Genomic DNA, 13,255 nt, shown 5'->3' with positions numbered 1-13,255 from the left:
CACTCACTGTCCCAGCTGAAGGATCTCTGTAATAGATTGACAACTTTTAGTGCCACACGTTATTGGCGTCAGGCATAGGGTCTGTCGAACCTTTGCTGAGTATGACAAGAGCAGTTTTATGAAAAGTCCAAAGCACATCCAGTGCATCCAGTATGTGTTCACATTGCTTCACTTTTTCCACATTTTGTTATGTTACAGCCAAACAATACCCCACAATGACAAAGTGAAAGAAGATCGCATTCCTTGCAAATGTATTCAAATCTACTTAAAAACAAATCAAAATTCAGCTCGAGTACATACTTTGTTTCCACTTATCAGACTTGAGGTGCTTCTACAACTTGATTAGAGTCCAACTGTAGTATATTCAGTTGATTGGACATGATTTGGAAAAGCACCCAACTGTCTATGTAAGGTCCCACCCTTAACTGCACAAACCAAGCCATGAACCCCAGAGACAGGATTGTATCAAGGCACATTGGTCAGTGTTGGGGAATCTGGTCCTTACGATGGCTAACATCAGTTAGCCTTTTAATTTAGAAACATGATTTAGATACTTATATAGTCAATTGTATTCATGATTTATCCATCATAATGTATCTTGAAACTCCTGTTAAATAAAATAAGAAATGGGCCTTATTCTTGTGTGTTCAAGAATAATCTTTCCTTCCTGCTGCTGTCAGACTTTATAACAAACACTGTTAGTCCTGAACACTCGCAATACTGACTTAACAATGTGCAATTCCGTCATATGTGCAATTACTGTCGTGATTCATGTGCAATTATTACTGTGGCAAGGCAAGGCAAGTTTATTTGTAGAGCACATTTCATACACAAGGCAATTCAAAGTGCTTCACACAGCAGGAAAAATGCATTCAAATCACAAAGAAATTACAGAAATACAATAAAATTAACTAAATTAAAAATTATCAATCCAACTGGTTTTCTAAACTAATAAAATCACAAACAAAAGAGAAGAGTGCAAAGAAAAAATCCTTTTAGTCATATGCGCAGCTAAACAAAACTGTTTTTAGCTTAGATTTGAACATTGTCAGAGTAGAAGCCTGTCTCACATCTTCAGGAAGAATGTTCCAGATTTTAGCTGCATAAAACTGAAACGCAGATTCCCCATGTTTTGTCCTGACTCTGGGCACCAGCAGGAGGCCGGTCCCTGAGGTCCTCAGAGTCCGAGATGGTTCATATGGCACTAACATATCCAAGATGTACTTTGGTGCTAGGCCATGGAGAGACTTGTACACAAGCAGAGCTGCTTTAAAGTCTATTCTCTGAGCCACAGGGAGCCAGTGCAGAGACCTGAGAACAGGACTAATGTGCTCATACTTCCTGGTTCTGGTCAGGACCCGAGCAGCAGCGTTCTGGATGTACTGCAGCTGTTTTACAGCTCGTTTGGAGAGACCAGTGAGCAGCCGTTACAGTAGTCTAATCTACTGGAGACAAACGCGTGGATAAGTCTCTCTAAATCTGGTTTTGACAGTATATTTTTGATTTTGGCAATGTTTTTTAGATGGTAAAAAGCTGCTGATGTTATTGATTTGACGTGGCTATTAAAGTTCAAGTCTGAGTCCATTATTACCCCCAGGTTTCTAATTTGGTTTGTAGGTTTTAGAGCGAGACTCTGGAGGTGACCGCTAACACTTTCTCTTTGTTTCTGTGGGCCAAAAACGATTATTTCAGTCTTGTCTGAGTTCAGCTGGAGAAAGTTTTTTTGCATCCAAAAACTGATCTGTTGGATGCAGTGACAGAGTGAATCTACTGGTCCATAGTCACCTGCCGATAGTGAAACATAGATCTGAGTGTCGTCTGCATAATTGTGATAGGACACATTTTCACTGCGTATCAACTGACCCAACGGCAGCATGTAGAGGTTGAACAGAAGGGGACCCAGGACTGACCCTTGGGGCACTCCACAGGTCAGGGTCATGTGGTCTGAGACACAGCTACCAATTTCAACAAAGTACTTCCTGTCTTCCAGATAGGACCTTAACCAGTTTAGGGCAGTGCCACTGATGCCCACCCAGTCCTCTAGTCTCTGTAAGAGGATCCCATGATCGACAGTGTCAAAAGCAGCACTCAGATCTAACAGAATTAAGACTGAGGCTTTGCCCGTGTCAGTGTTCAGGCGGATGTCATTTGTCACCTTGACAAGAGCAGTCTCAGTGCTGTGATGAGGTCTAAAACCTGACTGAAAAACATCAAATGAGTTGTTTATTAAGAGGAAATCTGTGAGCTGTTGGTAAACAACCTTTTCAAGGACTTTGCCCCAAAATGGTAGATTAGAGATGGGCCGGTAATGACTCAGTACTGCGGCATCAAGACTGCTCTTCTTTAGGAGAGGCTTTATGACCGCAGTTTTCAAAGACATTGGGAATGTTCCAGATTGAAGCGACATGTTAACTATGTGAGTGAATGGTGCTAACAAACTGTTCAGCACAGACTTGAGAAATTTGGTGGGTAACACATCAAGGCAGCATGTAGATGAACTCAGACTGGTGATGATCTCATGGACAGTTTTGTCAGTTACTGGTGCAAAGTGAGTTAGCTCTAAGTGTCTTGGTGGTTTTAGGGTAATTTTTTGCATTGTGGGATTTATAGCATTTTTAATGCCCTGAACTTTGTCATTAAAGAATAATGCAAACTCATTACACTTGGATGTGGAAATGAGTTCTAACGGCAGCTGAGCTGGAGGGTTTGTTAATCTGTTTACTGTGGCAAACAGGACACGCAAGTTGTTACTGCAGCTTCCAATTATTTCAGAAAAATATCTTTCCCTAGTTCTACATAAGATTAGGTTGTACATGTTCAGCTTTTCTTTGTAAATCTCTTTTTGAACCTGGAGCTTTGACTTGCGCCATTTCCGTTCGGCCCTGCGGCACTCCCTTTTCTGTGCCCTGACCGAATCATCATTTCTCCACGGCGCCTTCTGCTTATTTTTAACCATTTTAGCCTTTATAGGGGCGATGGTGTCCAGAACATTCAAAACACTAGATGTAACAGAGTTCAACAAATCATTTACATTAGAACATGAGACATTTTCAAAGTTTATCATTTCCATAAACAGTGCACCTGTGCCATCACTTATGTGTCTCCTCTGAACAACTGCAGGACCAACCGGAGGTTGGGGAGAAACAGACAGGTCAAAGAAGACACAGAAATGATCAGACAGAGCAACATCGATCACATTAACATTTGAAATATTTACCCCCTTTGTAATTATGAGATCTAGAGTGTGTCCTTTGCTGTGGGTGGGGCCTCTCACATGCTGAGTAAGACTGAAGGTTTCAAGGACAGCATCAAGCTCTTTAGCGTTTCTGTCACAAATATTATCAACATGCACATTGAAATCACCTGTAATGACCAAACCATCAAAGTCTGTGCATACAACTGAAAGCATCTCAGTAAAATCATCAATACAACTTTGGCAGTGCTGGGGAGGCTTGTATAAAACAATGAAGAGAATAGATGGAGACCGTTTTAGCTCCATTTTAAAGGATACATACTCAAATGATGAAAACACCCCAAAAGACAACCTGCGGGTAATTATTTCATCTCTAAAGACAGCACAGACTCCACCCCCTTTTTTGTTTTCTCGTGTTTCAGATTCAAACTTAAAGTTGGGTGGAGCAGATTCTATCAGAACTACATTTCCTGTGTTTTTGTCAAGCCATGTTTCAGTTAAAAACATAAAATCAAGATTATAAGAAGAAATAAAATTATTAATTAAGAGAGATTTGTTACATAAGGATCTGACATTTAGCACAGCAAGTTTCAGACTAGTTTCAGTGAGACTGGGCTTTATCTTTTCACAGGGAATATGAATCACATTTCTCAGATTGGGCCGACTCGCATTTTGTTTTTCCATCTCTGTGATGATGTGACTACAGAAATAGCACTAGGGGGGGCTCTTTTTACATAGGGCCCCGGGTTGGTTTGATTTTTAATGTGACAATAAGTCCCGACAACGCTGAGACCCAGTGCATCCTAGCTATGGGAGATACCAGGTGAAAGGCGAGGTTGGATGGGTGGTGGGGCTTTTGTAGCCAAGGAGAGTTTGGGACCAGGTGAGAGGCGAGGGGGGATGGGTGGTGGGGCTTTTGTTGGTGTAGTCGGCTTGTGTAGGGAAGACATAGCCCTTGCTATATTGGGCGTGAGTGGAGCCATCTTAATGCCTGATTTGATCAGACTTTCAAAATGGCTGGGAAGGCCCATGGGTGAGAGTGGAGATGAGAAGGAGAATGATGAATCTTTAGTGGGAGTAGATGTTGCAGGGGGAACCCAGGGCTGGTGTGAAGGCAGGGGCGATGACAGGGATGTTGTTGGGCTTGTCACAGATGGGTCCAAGGCCTTTGAAGATTGTTCCTTTGCTGGAGGCGGTGGAGGTGAATGCGGAGCAGCTGGAGCTGAATCCTTTGCTGGTGGTGGTGGAGCAGCTGCTGATGAATCCTTTGGTGGAGGCTGAGGTTGTGGTGCTTTTGATGTTGAAACATTGGCTCGGTCTCTGGTTGATGGAGCAGGAATTCTTCTCTCATTCCTCTCTTCTCTAACTATCTGCTCAGGACCCTGTCCAGGCCCAGTCCAATGCCTCAGAGCGTGGAGCAGGTTCTCTGTCAGCACCCTCACTCCACCTCTGCATAGGTGGGGGCCATTTCTCTTAAACAGGTCCTCTCGTTTCCAGAATGGATAGAAGTTCTCAATGTAGTGTAGTCCTCTCGGGGAACACTCTTTGGACAGCCATGTGTTCAGCTGAAGAAGCCGGCTAAACTTGTTTATCCTCCTGTCGATGTTTGGAAGAGGTCCACTTATGAATGTTTTGATTTCCATTTTATCAAGCACGTCGAATAACTTCAAGAAGTCTTTTTTCAAAACTTCAGTCTGTTCCCGCCGCATGTCCACTGCACCCACGTGCACAATCAGCTGTTTAGCTCCTCCATGCTTAGCCATAATATTTGGAAGGAGTGACGTTATCTCAGAAACAGTGGCGCTTGGAAAAGAATGTGTGTTTATCTTTTCATGCGTCACGTGACTTATCGTGCCGTCCCCAACTAAAACAATCTCCTGGCACAGATCCTCCTCGCTGTATTTTGGCCACATCATCTTTCCTTTTTTCATTTAATTCCATCTCTGAAAGTGGTAAAAATCTGTTGGTGAGCTGTATTTTAGGCGACTTCAGGTTATCTTTGTATCGTTTAGGCTTTGCTCCAAGTTTGTTCCAAGAAACAGCCTGGTCTTTCTGGTTTTTAGACAGTTTTGGAAACGACAGAGTCACTGCGGTTTAGGTTGAAAGTAGCAGTTTTTCTTGTAAAAAGTGTGGTCTTCTTACCATCGGTTGACACAGGAATGGTATCGTGAAGAACTTTTTCAGATTCCAAAACAAATATCCGTGTTTTCAGCTCATTAATTTCTTGTTGATATTTCCGACAGCGTTCACAGTCTTTCTCCCTTCTTCTCCCGGACATGTCGCTGGCGTCAGATATGTCGTTAAAACTGGAAAAATGTTCTTAAAATCCTTGGTTTACTTGAAAAAGTCTAAAGCAAAAATGTTTGGAAGACAAAAACTGATTAAAAAGCAAAATAAATAAGGAAAACAGCGATAGCAAGCGGAGCGAGCAAAAAAGCGTGTGCACTCTTCGGAAGCACAGTGCAAAATATATACTGTGAAATTCATGTGCAATCCATGTGCCGTCGTGACACATATTCATGTGCAATTACTGTCGTGATCACATGCAATGGTATTTATGTATTTATTTATTTTTATCTTTATTATTTGTTCCCCTCCATCCCTTGTTGGGTGATGGGAGGTTTTGTCTTTGGGAGTTTTTGTTTATAGGAGATCTTCTACTGAGAGTGTTTTTCAAACTTCCTATAAGTGATCTGTTCTTTTCTTCTGTATCTACCTCTGTATCTACCTGCGTTGCAACAATGAAATTTCCCCATGTGGGACAAAAAAGGAATATCTTATTTTATCTTATCATATTGTACAGCATGGCACAGCTTATTTGTTGAGCACAATTTGTACACTAGCAGCATAAATCCACTGTTTACTGATCAGAATTCAAACAGGTAGCCTAAATGTGGAAATCCTACTTTGATGATGATAATAAAAGTAATCCATAAGCTCTTGAATGGGGGCACTCCCCTGTTGCGCCACCAGAGGCCGCCAGAGCGCCTGTAATCCGAGCCCCTCTGGCTCCGGGTCCTCTGGCTGAGTTTGAGCGAGAGGAGCGCGCCGCTGCTCACACATCGCGCTCAGTACAGGCGCCAAGTGTAGCTGTCCCGTCGGCAGAGTCCCTCCGCTCCGCCCGCGATGCCCTTGGACACTGCGGCAGCGTGCGTGTGCGCTCTCACTTAACTTGCTCCGCGCCGGGTTGGACAAGGCCATTGTTTTGAACTGTTGTAGTCACTGTCTGCAGGATCGTGCACTGCGTTGAGCCGATGGAGAAAGTCCAAGGATAACCCGGGCTGCGCGGTCGTGCTTCTGCAGGAGCTGAGTCTGTCTGGCGTGTCTGGTATTCTGATGGTCTGACGGTGCATGGATACAGTATGGCGACTTTTGTGAGCAGGGTCCAGTTCTTAGATGATACTGATCCATTCAACAGCACCAATTTCCCCGAGCCGACCAGACCCCCTCTGTACACCTTCAGGGAGGACATCCCTCTGATCAATCAGGTCTCTGGAGTCCACAGGCTGCTCAAGGCTCCACAGAAGGTACGCAAACCCATCAATGTATTTGATTTAAATGTCATTTATTTATTTATTTTTGCCTCTCAAGTTGTCCACTGGTCTGCATTCAAGTTGAAGTTGCTGATGTGGCTAATACAAATTGTACTTGACTCTAATAATAACAGTAGACATAATTAGAAATGAGATAATGTGTGGTGGTAATAATAATGATAATGGATGTCAGTTTCTATATGAGCTCTCGTGTCTATGCAAATGTCAAAGTTAATGTGAAACATTTGGAAGATGAGTTTTCACTTTAAATGTTTTGAACTGTGTGATGCAAAGTTTTGTCCTAATCCATTGTTGTTTTTGTTGTTACCATTTATCACTGTCACTTGAGCTCTTTCTTCACTGCATCTCATCTGTGGTGCAGTGTCCTGAGTTTAGTTAGCTGGATAAGTCACGGCAGCCTCAGGATGTTGTGGATCACCACAAGCCTGGCTTCTATTCTGGTGGCCACTCAGACAGAGCAGCAGGGCGGGATGGTAGCACTTACTACTGTTTGGGGAAGAAATGGGTGGAATTAAAAACACAAACACATCCAGGTTCAGGCCAGAGCAAGTTTAGCAGTGAATCTCCAGCACCTTTTCCATTAGCTTTTCACAACAATAGCTGCACTTGATCACCTGCATGTAGTTTGGACTGACAAATTAAAATTCTGAGCAGCTGTGACTTTAGTGCGACCCTCTAAATGCCACAAAAAACAAACCCGGTGTCTCAGGGCTGTCTCAGTGGATGCCCAGGTTGGCCCAGTATAAATAGCTCACTGCTAACACATGGTGCAGAGGGAGTCCAAACAGCTTACGCATGCTCTGGTCTGTCGCTGTCAGTTCCACTGTGGAGGAGGCTGGGGTTCACTGTCCTGGGATGTTAGTTTTATTGTTACGTCAATATTTCTGTACATTTGACCTCTCAGACACTGATTACCTGAATGTTTCACTTGTTGGAATTGTAGAATTGTAGAATAACACGTTAGTAAGTATCAACAAGCATTACTAAGTATTACTGTTTGGACCCTATAAACAAAGAAAAAATCATGGTGTTTCTCTTCTATTGTTTATACTGCTATTTGTGTTATAACGCATGCACCATTTATCAACGGGATACTGGTATTCAATATTTATATACTTTATTTCATACATTTCAGTTTGACATTCACATTTAGATGAATAAACTTGGCCTGTGTCTGCAGCTTTTGGCTTAGTGGCCTTGAGGCTTCTGCAATGTAAATTCAAGGATGGGAGAAAGTTCTGGGAGTGGACTCTCTTTAACCATCTTTGTTTGCTGTGTTTTCTTGTATTTCTCTCCATCAGGAATTACAGAGTCCCATAATGAGAAGTTATGCTAAACGCCGTAAAGTACAGGTTCCTTCTTGGTGCCTTTTGGGACTCCTTTAAATTCTTTTGCACATTGTTATGCAGAGCTGAGGTTTTGCTGGTCAGTGCATCTGAGTGTCTCAGCAGAGGGCCATAAGTTACATCCCACTGCATTCAGGGATAAGCTTATGCCTCTGGGTTCATTGTATTAAAGTTAAACCTGATTAATGCTGTTCAGGAGTGTTTTTAATAGATAAATAATGTACACAGAAAAGGAGCAAAATTATTAGTTATTTGGCACTGCTTTTTTCTGCTTTTAAATTGAGACAGTACTGACGACATCCTTTTTTGGCTTGACACGTCATAGAGACATGGACCAAAGACAAGCAGAGAGCTTGGAGTAGAGCCACTGCTCCTCTACATGTACAGTGTGATTAAAAGTGCAAATTCAGTCCTAAACAGACCAAAGAATCACAATTCCAGACCAATTCTGCTATTGGTGACATTTTCTTGTCATCAGATTATTGATGTATTTTGAGTTGAAAATCAATTGGAAATGGTGTGCTGTTTATTTTTAGTCTGATCTCTGACTACCACCCGGTCAGTGCACCACGGGATGAAGGGAGAGGCCAGACCTCGGTGTGAGAGACTTGTGGTCTGGTCTCTGGACTTGGCCTTCACAAAGACATGTTGGGTTCATGGCCTGAGCAGAGCTGCTTCTCCTGATAATCTGTTTCCTGGATTTAAGGACTTTTATTTGTATCACTAAAGCTGGATTTGCACTGTCAGTGTAATTAGGAGTGCAGGCTGATTACTCTGTCAGTGTTTTGATAAGTTAATTGAGTGTCTGCGTATATCGTGCGTTTCAACTCCTTAACGCTTTAACGCTTTAACCGATTTCAACAGGTTACACCTCATTACGATCGCTTTCACAGTATTACGTGTGCTATTACTTTTGACAGTTGTTCAGCCATTGCATATTATCTAGTTGTCTTTTGACATTGGAGAAACTGGGATGGAGAAACCTTTGTTATTCTACTATATAAAATAACTCACAAGTAACTTAATACATGGCATGCTATAATGTATCAGTTGTAACGGAAAGTACATAAAGTGGGCAGAATGACAACAAAACACAGCTTTTCCACATACATTTAACATTCTTTAAGTTCAACCAATCACATGACCACAAAACAGTCCTCCATTTCCCATCTAACATTGATGTATGTTATTGTAGTCGTGTATGTTAATTAGGTTATATTGCTTTAATAGAGCTATGTTTTAACATTTATCCTCTGTATTTTTAGCCCGACGACTGTGCCCTGCAGTTGTCCCATAATGGAAGCTACCTTGATTTGGAGTCGACCCTGGCAGAGCAGCGAGATGAACTGGAAGGGTTTCAGGAAGACGGAGGGTAAGGAAATAACCTATGCAATGAAAACATGATGACAGTGCTGCCCGGTGGTCCAGTGTCCTGAGTTTGAATCTCTGACAATTTGCTGCCCGTCCTCCCTTCTCTCTCCACCCCATTTCACGCTACACTGTCTAGTAAAGCTAACGGGCCCAAAAAATATGATAATACATGGATTACTATCATTCAAAACACACTGACAAATGTTGGTATGTCGGCATGATGGTTATTAACCCAATCAATTCAAAAAGCCTGCTATGTTTGTCGGCCCTATGAAAGGAATGGTGCTCCACATTCTCACCACTTGTTGCATTTCCATGGCTCGTGCTCACTGGTGACCCTTGAAATACCCGACCCTGAAGCAACAGTGAAGTCATGCGGCCACTTATGAGCTGTAGACATATCTCGTAAGTAATCACTCTCCTCTCACTGCCGTGTCCTCATCAGATGCAGCCCGAGCAGAGCCGTCGCGTCAGACGTGGGTAAATTGCTTATAGTATGATTTAGACCTCACATAAGTGGATCTGGACCGAGAAAAGAAAGCCTTAAAATGTTTTACTCTCATACACATGTGCTCGCCAATTGTTTTATCAACCCCACATGTTTTTCGCATGTACAGTGATCTCACATATCACAATTTTTATTTTGAATTCTCCTTCCCCGAAGCTGGCATGAGCGCGTCTTGTTGGCTGTACCACAAACACGAAAAGCTTTATTTGTCCAACTTGGAGTTCATACGTTGTTCTCTGGTATGATGTTTGTATTGGACAGTGGAGATGTGTCCTTAGTTCTCTCCATGTGAAATTGTGAGGTGCTTATTGAGGTTAGAGTCCACTTCTTCTCTGGTCGGGCCGTGCGGGCTGCCAGCTGGCACAGGCAGGTATGGATGTGTGTCATTAAACCCATACAGGCCGTTCTACCGAGGCCGGGGCGAAGGTGGTTAGCCAATTATTCTGTAGAACTAGGGCAGTTGTGTTTGGTGGATTCTGGCGCTGGTGTGCTCGAGATTAGACCCCCTCGGGCTCCGTACTATTGATGTGATGATTATGGAGCTAATAAAATGGAAAGTTGTTATTTTAAAACAACTTAATAAGTAACTTTTGGGTGCACTTTTTATCAAAATATAACATTACCAGTACCGGTAATCTTTTAGCTGTAGTAGTCATGCTGTTTATATTCAGATTTAAATATGCTTTTACTAATGGAATTACTGGCTAAGATTGATGAAGCTATTGTAAGCCGTTGTAATATACATACTGAGAATATCGAGCCTTTTCCTTAGTTTAGAGTACATATTAGTATTGTGACAACACTCAGAGTTTGCAGTGGCTGACCAATAGTGGGTGGAAAAAGTGCCTGTGTTTGAGCACAAATAGAAAAACACTGAGTCAAGATGTTCTTCTCGCTGGGCTGAAGTTGAAGGATGAAGGCGGCGCTCGCGAAAAGTACTTGCGCGGTGATCTTAATACCTGGCGGTATCTTTTGGGCATGCTAAAACCCCTCTGCGAGAACACTGAGATATAACAATCAAGAGAATAGCATATCGTCCCAGGGATGAGCTCCATTCCTGGGGAATCCTAAAATGAGGAGAACAAACAAATGAAATTAAAGGAGTGGCATCTCTCACAGAAATGTTGTAATATTATGATCTAGACAAGTAGTAATGTAACTCAATCCACGAGCAAGTTTCACGTGTGCTTTTAATCTTGATTACTCAATTATGCAATTTTGGAAACAATTCGAGCAATAATCATACGTTTAGTTGAAATTCAATTAATTGCACAGCCCTCATACACATTATGTAACAATTCTGAAGTAAAATAAATGATCAGTTCAATCTATGCTCAATAAAGTAAACCTAGATGTAAAGCTATTCTTTTAACGTGGTATTTATGTCACAGTAACATTATCACCAGAATGCTGATCAAATGACAGTTAAAGGTATTTCTCGTCGTGTGTGAATAAGTCGTTAAATCCTCTCAGAATGATTGTAACTCTAAAGTTTGATATTGTGTATATATATATATATATATATATATATATATATATATATATATATATATATATATATATATATATATATATAATACATGCATTTAGGGCTGTGCGAAATCATGATCTTATTCCTGTCCTCAGCTCTGCTCGTAGTTTACTTCAAAAGAAGCAGATGAGAGCAGACATTAGACAAATGAATCCTCTGTAATGTTGTGTGTTTGACACTTCCCTCCAGTTATTTGTTCTAATTAATTTGTCCAAGATGAGTGAGTATGAGTTTGAATGGAAATTGTGAAAAAGAAAAAAGACAAGGCCCATTGAGAAATCATATTATGATTTCTCAATGGGCCTTGTCTTTTTTCTTTTTTAAACAGGGGAAAACCAAATGAGAGAACCTCTCATTTTCATTGGTGGCCTGTCAAATAAACATAGAAACAACAAAACAAAGAAACACATGATAAAAATGCAAATAAAACAAAAAGCAGTATAAATACAGTTGATGAAACGTTTGCATAAAATATAATTGCACCTAAACTTTCAAAAAGCCCATTCCGAGTTTGAATTCACGTGTCAGCTTTACATTTGACCTCAAATCAACTTTTTAAAAAGCAATACAATATGTTTTCTCAGACTGGACTGAAAGTTTATTGTGTACAGTTGTTACAGCAATTTAGTTCAGTTCAAAAGTTGGGTTAGGGTTAGTTCAAAAGTTATTTAATTGTTATATTTTTTCTTGATGCAAGTAGAGAATATTGCCTAGAATTATTGCATTAGCAGTATAAAATGCTGTGCTCAATAATATTGTTTATTAAGATATTTTCAGAGGCAACGAATCATGACAGACGACGCTCTCTTTTATGGACCTGGATAGTACATGTTGTGGAAATGTTGTTTTTTGCACAATGTGGGTGCTTGAATATTAAACCCTGATACTAGTAGTAACACATTACACAAATGTATTTATTTTGCTCATTTAATGTTTTTTTCAAATGTTTTTTTTAATCCAACAGGAAAGCAGAATAATGCCCTCATGACTAAAATCAATTGGAAATAAAGGAGGTTGGTTTGAGGAACAAGGTGGATCTACTGACCCTTAAAATCAAACAAAACAAAAACAGGAAAATACAAATTTCAAGTGATCATTTGAATGTTAAAACATAGATTTTTTTAAATGTTTGCCATTTATTCATAAATTCATAAAACAGGAATAAATAAACAAATTCAAAACTGGTCCATAACTCAGTTGTGTTAGAGCGCTGCGCTACATAATAACATTATAAACCTCTGAATAAATCTCAGCTGTTTGCCCAAAGGTTACTTTTTATATTTAAGGTGTAGCAGAACCATCAGTCCAAACTACATTTATTTGAATTTAGCTCCTCCCTTAAGGATGCTTAATAACGGTTCTTAATACCAATGGTAAATAAACTTAAGTGTTGCTTAGACACCGTCCATTTTGTTTACCATTGATTTACCGCTCATAAGATTTCCAAAGGATGTGAGGTCCAAACACATCATTCTTTGATGTTTGGCTCTTTTTACACAACTGTCCACAGCAGTCATACCTCCATCACATTTCTTGAACCGTGTTATTCAAGCGGTGGTCTCCTGGGTTTTCCTGTAATCTTAGCCCTGATCCACAGGAAAACATATTATGAGCGGTCTGCGTTCCTGCCCTCTCCTGATCACTGGCCATGGGCTGCGCTTGTAATTGATATTAATGACAGATTACATTCCTGAGGTGCCTGTGTCATACCTGGTGTCTGTACAATCAGATTATGGTGTAATCCACTGACAG

The 13,255-nt window shown here is 41.0% G+C and overlaps 1 protein-coding gene across 4 annotated transcripts in view; it reads left to right on the top strand.

The window, feature by feature from the left end:
• The first annotated feature begins 6,238 nt into the window (after positions 1-6,238).
• fhod3b (formin homology 2 domain containing 3b) overlaps positions 6,239-13,255 on the top strand; it is an 88,353-nt gene continuing 81,336 nt past the window's right edge. For 2 of the 4 annotated variants that reach the window (XM_072460569.1, XM_072460568.1), the window contains exons 1-2: positions 6,239-6,720; positions 9,359-9,465. In XM_072460569.1, the coding sequence (XP_072316670.1) occupies positions 6,556-6,720; positions 9,359-9,465 (272 nt within the window). In that variant the 5' untranslated portion in view covers positions 6,239-6,555. The remainder of the gene's footprint in view (positions 6,721-9,358; positions 9,466-13,255) is intronic. The other 2 variants (XM_072460571.1, XM_072460570.1) reach the window with 1 other exon arrangement.

Source organism: Eucyclogobius newberryi, unplaced genomic scaffold, assembly GCF_026437365.1.
Source record: "Eucyclogobius newberryi isolate DKJ021-1_F unplaced genomic scaffold, fEucNew1.0.hap1 SCAF_3, whole genome shotgun sequence".
NCBI lineage: Eukaryota > Metazoa > Chordata > Actinopteri > Gobiiformes > Gobiidae > Eucyclogobius > Eucyclogobius newberryi.
This window is presented reverse-complemented; position numbering and strand designations above follow the sequence as displayed.